General features: G+C 35.2%; 1 protein-coding gene across 8 annotated transcripts in view; it reads left to right on the forward strand.

Annotated features, from left to right (window-relative positions):
- Positions 1 to 9,520, forward strand: part of DBF4 (DBF4 zinc finger) — a 38,974-nt gene extending 29,454 nt beyond the window's left edge. For 5 of the 8 annotated variants that reach the window (XM_003896365.4, XM_009203501.4, XM_009203499.4 and 2 more), the window contains 4 exons: positions 1,012 to 1,140; positions 1,870 to 1,984; positions 5,444 to 5,568; positions 8,342 to 9,520. In XM_003896365.4, the coding sequence (XP_003896414.2) occupies positions 1,012 to 1,140; positions 1,870 to 1,984; positions 5,444 to 5,568; positions 8,342 to 9,317 (1,345 nt within the window). In that variant the 3' untranslated portion in view covers positions 9,318 to 9,520. The remainder of the gene's footprint in view (positions 1 to 1,011; positions 1,141 to 1,869; positions 1,985 to 5,443; positions 5,569 to 8,341) is intronic. The other 3 variants (XM_021935303.2, XM_031665974.1, XM_021935302.2) reach the window with 1 other exon arrangement.
- The last annotated feature ends 272 nt before the right edge of the window (positions 9,521 to 9,792 follow it).

Here is a 9,792-nt window from a genome sequence, read left to right on the forward strand (position 1 = left end):
TTTACTGGATATGACACCAAAAACACAGATAACAAAAGATAAAATAATTAAATTGGACCGTATCAAAAATACAAATTTCTATGCCTAAAGGGATATATAACATTCCAAAGAATGGAAGAAGATACTGCAAGTCATATATCTATTTTTTTTTTTTTTTCAGCTTTCTCAGGTTGAACAAGTCATATATCTAATAAGAGTGTTAATATCTGGAATATATAAAGAATTACAACTCAACAACAAAACAACCCAGTTTTAAAAATAGGCAAAGCGCTGAATATAGACATTTTTCCAGAGATGATACACAAATAGCCAATAAGCATATGAAAAGATGCTCAACATTACTAATCATTAGGGAATTGCAAATCTAAACCACAGTGAGATACCACTTTACATTATTTAGGATGGCTACTATTAAAAACTCCACAGCAGCCAAAAAGTGAAAGTAGTCCAAGTCCATCAGCAAATAATGGATAAATAATATGTGGGATGTGTGTACACACACACAATGGAATATTATTCAGCCTTAAAAAGGAAGGAAATTGTGATACATGCAACATGAATAAACCTTTTAAGACATGCTAAGTGAAATAAGACGAAAAATACTGCATGGTTCCACTCATGAAGCACCTACATAAGTCAAATTGATAAGAAGTAGAATGGTGGTTGTCAGGGGATATGGAGAAAGGGTATTTGGGAAGTTACTGTTTGATGGGTACAGAGTTTCAGTTTGTGCAAGATGAAAATATGTCGTCTTACAAAAGATGGATAGTAGCAGTGATGGTAACACAGCAATTGTGAATACTTAATGCAACTGAATTGTACCACAATTTTTAAAATGTGTAAGTGTTAAAAATATTAGGCCTGAAATTGATTTTTTGAAGGGAAGCCTAAATAATTTCTGTTGTTTATTTCAGATTCCAGCTGAATTATATGATTTTGAAATACAAAACTTTAAAACTTTTTTTCTTTAATCATAAAGAAGCTCATGTATTTGTCTTTCTATTCTTTTAGACTTTATAGGCCGTTTTATCTTCAGCTGACCAATATGCCTTTTATAAATTATTCTATTCAGAAGCCCTGCAGTCCATTTGATGTAGACAAGCCATCTAGTATGCAAAAGCAAACTCAGGTTAAACTAAGGTTGGTTTGAATCTTTACTTTTAGAAGGAATATTGAGAATTTCATCTCAACTTTTCTTTGTAAAGATTTGAAATAGTTTGGTTTATGCCATAATGGTTGTTTGTGTTTGTAATTACTATTCTGATTACTTTTCCCTCTGTATAAGTCTGAATCTGTCTAGATGGAGGTGGGGAGGGTCTTAAAATATTTGTAAATGAAACTGTGTAGTTTATCTTGAATGATCTGAAATATTCTCCAGATTATTCATTAAATCTTTAGTTTGCTTCTCAATATAGTATAAAGAAATATGATTAAAAGTACTTGCTGAGCGGGGTGCGGTGGCTCAAGCCTGTAATCCCAGCACTTTGGGAGGCTGAGACCGGCGGATCACGAGGTCAGGAGATCGAGACCAACCTGGCTAACACAGTGAAACCCCGTCTCTACTAAAAATACAAAAAAAAATTAGCCGGGCGTGGTGGCGGGCGCCTGTAGTCCCAGCTACTCTGGAGGCTGAGGCAGGAGAATGGCGTAAACCTGGGAGGCGGAGCTTGCAGTGAGCCGAGATCGCCACTGCACTTCAGCCCGGGCTACAGAGCAAGACTCCGTCTCAAAAAAAAAAAAAAAAGTACTTGCTGATATAAGTCTCTGCAAATTACGCAGATTCTGTGTGTGATAGTTTAAGACAATAAAGTTTAAAAGTTATTCCTTAGGTTCAGCAGTTAATTCTTTACCATGTATTTCTGTCATCAGAATCCAAACGGATGGCGATAAGTATGGTGGAACCTCAATTCAACTCCAGTTGAAAGAGAAGAAGAAAAAAGGATACTGCGAATGTTGCTTGCAGAAATATGAAGATCTAGAAACTGTAAATGAGATTTTATATTTTGGGGGCTTGTTTCAAAAACTCTAATACTTGTGTTTTAAATTTTAGCTTGTTATTCTGATGGAGATATTTTACATTTTAATAACTCAAGGGAGGAAATGAGTATTGAAAATGAATTTTATTTATTCAACAAATACTGAACATCTACTACCTACTGATGACTACTCTGGGCAAACAGCATTGAACAAAACAGACTTAATTTTTTACCCTTGTGAAGATTATATTCTGTAGGGTGGGGGTGGGGTAGGGGTGGAGATAGGTAACCACAGGATAAAAGAGTAATAAAAATGTATACAGAAAATATTAGATCAGTGCTATGAAAAAACAGAACATAGGAATGGAGATGTTGCTATTTAGCCTAGACAAGGAACACCTAACTGATAAGGTGACATTTGAGTAGAGACCTGAGAGAAGTGAAGTAATACCTGGATATTGAGATAAGCAAGTGCAAAAGTCCCAATTTAAAATGATTGATGGGACCAAGGGATAGATATTGGTAGTCCAGACTAAGTGGTAGTAGAAGTGCTGAAACGTGGTCAGATTGTGGGTTTGTTTTAAAGGTGGGACCAAGAGGATTTGCCAATGGATTGGATGTTGCAAATAAGTGAAAATGGTAGTCAAGGGTTACTATAGTATTTTGAACCTTAGCAATTAAAAAGTGAGCTTATTATTTATAATGGGAAAAGAAGAGTTGAAAGAAGTAAAGACCATTGAGGTAGCAGAAAGAAATGGAAGAGTTGGAAGGGGTAGGGTATATAGGGTGAAAATGGGGGAACTATTATAGTTTGCAAACTGATGAAAAGAGCAAGAGCTGTGGATTCAGGCTGCCAGGTTTGAATCCTGGCTCCCTGGCTGTGTGACCTTGGACAGTGGCACACAGTAATTGCTTATTGTCAGCTGTTGTTTGAATTATTTTTTATGTAGTAGATAGGTTTGTTTTAGTGTTTGGTTTGGTTTTGGTAGAAGATGGTGGGAAAGTTAAGGGGAAAGAATACTTGAACATATCTGTCTTCAGACTCTGAATTGAAGTTTGTTTTATAAACCAAAATATATTAGTGTTTTGTGTCAGTTTTTTTTGTTTTGTTTTTATGTAATAAATGAGAAAACTATGGTTAGTCTAAAATTGCTTTTAATCAGAAGCTAAAGTATCTCAGAAATATTTCCCCTTCCTGAAAATCATTTTGAAAATTAAAATTACAGATTGGTTCTGAAGATTTACTTTGCTGGTGTAGCAACAAAATACTCTAGAATGGATGCTTAATTTGGTGCTCAGAAAATGTCGAGGCTAAAAAATGAAAAAAATTGTTCAATGGTTTCCACAAAGAAGGAGAATTAGTGAAAGCAGATGTTGAGATTAGAGGTTGGGATTGAAATTTAAGGTCATGTTTTTACAGTTTTCATTTATGTTTCTTAGTTGCTAAGAGTAAAGAAATATTTTTTGGATGTTAGGTTTCGTAATTATTCAATTCCACTTGTATCAAGGGATTCAATTAACAAATATTTTTTAGTACTGGAGAAAAAGCAACAAATAAGGTGGACATCCCTACCCTTATGCACCTTATGGTCTGGCAGAGTAGATACAAAATATGTATTTGCAAGTGTGATGAGTTTCACAAAAGTATGAAGGCAATGGGAATAAATAATGAGGTTATTTAACCTAGAATTAGGGTCTCAAAAGGCCTAACCGGACACAAGTGACTTTTAAATTAAGACTGTAAGGATGAATAAGAAGAACTTAATGGAAATTAGAGGGGAACTAAATAAAAGTTGGAATTTTTCCTTCCCAGAACATTAGTAGACTGAATCTGAGCTTACAGATTTGATGTTTCCTTTTAAATTTTAATAATTGCTTATTTTTATTGCTGGGCATATATAATTTGTAAATGGTAAAGTTTGCAAGGAAGGGAGGAATACACATATATTCCAGGATACATTGTGGCTTTTTGTGACCAGTGGAGAATTTAGTTTTTGGAAATGTAATCAAATCATCAAAATGTAAAATTGCATGAAACTAGGGAAATAGAAATTAGGTTCTTTCATGGTCATCTAGAGGCAAGCTTCTAAGTACAATTCCCTTCCTGATCAGCTGACAGACACATAATAAAGTTAGGCTGGAGATTCCACCTATTTACAAGGAACTTTGTTTGCTGTGAATTTTATCTCGCTATGCTGTAAATTTGTTTACTTTTGGTTTTGACCGCTCTTTTTGTTTTGTTTTTTGGTTTTTGTTTGAGATGGAGTCTTGCTCTGTCACGCAGGCTGGAGTACAGTGATGCAATCTCAGCTCACTGTAACCTCCACCTCCCGGGTTCCAGAGATTCTCCTGCCTCAGCCTCTTTGGTAGTTGGGACTAGAAGCATGCGCCACCATGCCTGGCTAATTTTTGTATTTTTAGTAGAGACGGGATTTCACCATGTTGGCCAGGCTAGTCTTGAACTCCAGACCTCAGGTGATCCACCATCCTTGGCTTCCCAAAGTGCTAGGACTATAGGCGTGAGGCACTGTGCCTGGTGGTTTTGACTGCTCTTAAAAATGAGAATAACTTCTGTATATTCTGTTACGAGCACTGGGTAATTGAGATCATTTGTTTTGTTCATTCTCAAATGTGTTCTTCAATTATGAATCTTGGCTTTTTTAGTACTTCACAGCATTTAATGTGGTTCATGTGTTTAATCTACTTTCTGGATTCTTTTATGTTAACTTACATTTCAATTATTTATTACTCTGTAAGCCCTGCCTTACTTGGTAATAATTGCTTGAAGACAAAGTAATAAGAGGGAAACGTGTTTTCCAAAATGTTACTGTTATATCTCTCTGTCTATATCTTTTCTTTTTTTCTTTTCTTTTTCTTGCAACAGAGTCTTGCTCTGTTGCCCAGGCTTGAGTACAGTGGTGCCATCTCAGCTCACTGCAACCTCCACCTCCTGGGATCAAATGATTCTCCTGCCTCAGCCTCCCAAGTAGCTGGGAATACAGGCATGTGCCACCACGCCCAGCTGTATTTTTGTATTTTTAGTAGAAACAGGGTTTCACCATGTTGGCCAAGCTGGTTTCAAACTCCTGACCTCAGGTGACCTGCCCACCTCGGCCTCCCAAAGTGCTGGGATTACAGGCATGAGCCACTGCGCCCAACCTGTGTCTTCGTTTTCTGATATAGCTCATTCTTTTCAGTTCCGTTTTAACTACAAATTAGTATTTGTCTTTTCTCACTGAAAACTAAAAACCAAAGTAGTTTTACTGGCTTCTCAAAAGTGACTTTATTTTATTTTATTTTATTTTTATTTTAAATGTCTTTTGAAGTCTAGTAAAGGGTATTATCTTTGGAGTAGTTATTGGAAACCTAATTTTAGGAGCATGAGAATGTTAGAAAACCTTAATTTAAAAGGCATCTCTTGGTTTTACAATACAGTTTTTTGATATATGTTTTTAATTTTGTTTTAGCACCTTCTAAGTGAGCAACACAGAAACTTTGCACAGAGTAACCAGTATCAAGTTGTTGATGATATTGTATCTAAGTTAGTTTTTGACTTTGTGGAATATGAAAAGGACACACCTAAAAAGAAAAGGTAATTAGTTTTATCAACCTAAGTTTAAAATTCTAGAAGGCCGGGGGTGGTGGCTTATGCCTGTAATCCCAGCACTTTGGGAGGGTGAGGCAGGTGGATCACCTGAGGTCAGGAGTTTGAGACCAGCCTGGCCAACGTGGCGAAACCCTGTCTCTACTAAAAAAATTACAAAAATTAGCCAGGTGTGGTGATGTGCGCCTGTAATGCCAGCTACTCAGGAGGCTGAGGCAGAAGAATCACTTGAAACCTGGGAGGCAGAGGTTGCAGTGAGCCAAGATTGCACCACTGCACTCCAGCCTGGGTGACAGTGAGACTCTGTCTCAAAAATAAATAAATAAATAATACTAGAATATTAAACTATTTTATTAAACTAAAAATAAACACAGTTTGCCTTCTATTTTCTTAGAAGGAATATGTATTTTCAGGATGTAAATATGGTTAAAAACCAGTAACTTCTTCCCTTCCCTTCTTCCCTACTATCAAAGATCCTTACCTTAGACTACTTTTAGTTCCATTCTTTTTAAATTTTCTTTTTATCTAAAATTTTTCCTTTTTCAAATTTTTTGTTTTATTTTGAGATGGTCTCGCTCTATCACCCAGGCTGGAGTGAAGTTGTGTAATCTTGGCTCACTGCAACCTCCACCTCCCACACACAAGAGATTCTCATGCCTCAGCCTCCTGAGTAGTTGGGATTACAGGCATGTGCCACTACACCCCACTAATTAGTCTCATTCTTGACATTGTAGTTTAGAAGGAGTTGGCAGACTTTTCCTGTAAAGAGCCAGATAGTTGATATTTTAGGTTTTGTTTACGGTCAGATCTATGTTACAACTAACTAGCTTTTTTGTACAATAGATATGGCTGTATTTTGATACAATTTTATTTACAAAAATAGACTGAAGGCTAGAGAACCATAAAGTTTACCATTTACTCAGACTAAAAAGTTTTATTGAACTTTTAGGTAATATTAAGGAGTTTTAAGAAACCTTCCTCCACTTGCCTCTTAGGTCTTTGTATTTTCACTAAATATCTTTGCCTAAACCTTATGATGGGTATATTTACTAAAGGTACTGACAGGACTTTTAAGTGTGAATACAGTACTGCTCAATGTACACTAACTGCACATAGACAAAAATTGTCCTGATTAGATTATTCCCATAAACTTAAAAAGAAATGCTTTCATATGGATATACCCTAGAGGTGGTGATAACTCATTAAGTTAGTCTTTATTCTTAGACTAATCTTATTTAAGGCATAAAGAAGATTAGAAATGTGATACCAAGATGCAGCTTCTGAAAATTAACTAGAAAGTTTTTTACTTCAGGTAGAACAGTTCTTAAATCCCATATTTCTGTGACATTCAGAATGGTTTCATGACTGACTGAATGTGGATTTGAAGAGGAGGCGTATTTCCAAATATTAAAACTATGTGGGCTACTGTGGCTGGGCAGGGTGTCTCACACCTGTAGTCCCAGAACTTCGAGAGGCCGAGCGGGCAGATCACTTGAGGCCAGGAGTTCTAGACCAGCCTAGCCAACGCAGTGAGAGCCCATCTCCACTGAAAAAAAAAAAATTAGTTGTGGCACATGCCTGTAGTTCCAACTACTTAGGAGGATTAGGCACAAGAATCACTTGAACCTAAGAAGGGGAAGTTGCAGTGAGCTGAGATCAGGCCACTGCACTCCAGCCTGGTTGACAGAGAGACTCTGTCTCAAAAAAAAAAAAAAAAAAGCCTATGCGGACTACTCTAAGAACTCATAATTCCTTAAAAATTCTGTCTGTAGCAAAATTCTGAGCTAGTACTGGTTGTTCCTTGATGGTCTTATTTTTATGTGCACTAATTTTACTTCTGTGGGCAAGTCTCCTAAACATCTTGGACTTAAAAGCCAGGTTAGACTAGTTTTCTTTTTTTTTTTTTTTTTTTTTTTTTTTTTTACATTTTTTATTGCCTATTTGTTCAAAGAGAATTGTAAGTAAATGTATGAACAAGATAAACAAAAAAGAACATTCTGGTTGAAGGGGCAGGAAAAATTGTATCATTTCTCACACTGTGACATGCGGGACATAAAATGTAATTGGTGAGCTATTAACTTTTTCTCTAATGGTATATTATTTAGGGTTGTCTAATACAAACTGGCATTTCAGGGATATCAAGATGCTCCATGAAGAAAATAATTTTAGGTCAAATATGTTTGAAGCTCAAAAGTTACAACTTTGTCACCTTTGAAAGTATAAAGATACTGTTTCTAGCTCACTTTGATATTAAATATTCTTAAATATAAATTTAAAATATATGTTTTTGCCATAGGTTTCTCAGTAAATACTTATTCTCCACATTGCTAAGTAAAATGAAAAGTAAAATGTGCATTAATGTAAATCAAAGCACAGAAGTTATGAAATTGTTCAGAATAATGAAAGCAAAATTAGGGGCAGACTCAGATCCCTTTACTATCATCTTTCTTTCATTTACATGATTAAAGTAATTTTAAATGTCAAAATTCAGGATATTGGTTATCTCTGGGAGGGAGGCAAGGAATGTAGAGGAGAACAGAGGTACCCTAGAGTTTTCAGCTATATCTGAAAAGTGGTATTACTTTAAAAACAGCTCATGTTAATTTGGCAAAATGTTAAGATGTTTGTATTTTTGTAAAATTTCCTAAGTTAAATAGGTTTCTTAACGATTATATAATGTTTTTACTAATTTAATTTGTAACTACTCAGGAATTTTTGATAGCAATTATTTTAATATTTTTCTTTTATTTTTCCTACAAAGAATAAAATACAGTGTTGGATCCCTTTCTCCTGTTTCTGCAAATGTCCTGAAAAAGACTGAACAAAAGGAAAAAGTGGAATACCAACATATTTCTCAGAAAGATTGCCGGGAAGATGATATAACGGTGATGGAGCAGAATTTCCTGTATAAAGAGACCCAGGAAACTGAAAAAGAGATTCTGTTTATTTCAGAGCCCATCCCCTACCCTTCAAATGAATTAAGAGGGCTTAATGAGAAAACGACTAATAAATGTTCCATGTTAAGTGCAGCTGAAAATGACATAAGACAGAGTTTTATACAGCTACCTCTACATAGAAACAAACAGGAATGCGTTCTTGACATTTCCGAACACACGTTAAGTGAAAATGACTTAGAAGAACTAAGGGCAGATCACTATAAATGTAACATAAAGGCATCTGTACATGTTTCTGATTTCAGTACAGATAATAGTGCATCTCAACCAAAACAAAAGTCAGATATTATGCTTTTTCCAGCAAAGGATCTCAAGGAAAAGGACCTTCATTCAATATTTACTCATGATTCTGGTCTGATAACAATAAACAGTTCACAAGAGCACCTAACTGTTCAGGCAAAGGCTCCATCCCATACTCCTCCTGAGGAACCCAATGAATGTGACATCAAGAATATGGATAGTTTACCTTCTGGTAAAATACATCGAAAAGTGAAAATATTATTAGGAAGAAATAGAAAAGAAAATCTGGAACCAAATGCTGAATTTGATAAAAGAACTGAATTTATTACACAAGAAGAAAACAGAATTTGTAGTTCACCAGTACAATCTTTACTAGACTTGTTTCAGACTAGTGAAGAGAAATCAGAATTTTTGGGTTTCACAAGCTACACGGAAAACAGTGGTATATGCAGTGTTTTAGATATTTGGGAAGAGGAAAATTCAAATAATCTGTTAACAGCGTTTTTCTCGTCCCCTTCAACTTCTACATTTACTGGCTTTTAGACTTTAAAAAATGCATACTTTTCAGAAGTGATAAGGATCATATTCTTGAAATTTTTATAAATATGTATGGAAATTTTTTTTACCAGCTTTGTTTACAGAACCAAATGTAAATATTAAAAATAAACGTTTGCAATTTTCTACAGAATTGAATGACTGTTACAGAAAAATTACAGTATAAACTTGTGACTGGTCTTATTTTACATAATATATATGTTCATAATTGTTTCCTGAGTATTACAGTGAATAATAATTTGCTTGGTCACTGAAAACCACCAGTAAAGTGAAATTTGGGGAATATCAAACTTAGCATTATACATTTGGATATTCTAGTTGTATTGTAAATTTAAAAAGATTATCAGGATAGGATGACCTTGCCTTGAAAAACCTGAATTTCATACAGAAAGGGAAAATACATTTCAATGTTTGAATTCTGGAAATCATCAGAAATATTGACACTTGAGGGTCACTGGTGGAC

This window comes from Papio anubis, chromosome 4, assembly GCF_008728515.1.
Source record: "Papio anubis isolate 15944 chromosome 4, Panubis1.0, whole genome shotgun sequence".
In the NCBI taxonomy this organism is placed as follows: Eukaryota; Metazoa; Chordata; class Mammalia; order Primates; family Cercopithecidae; genus Papio; species Papio anubis.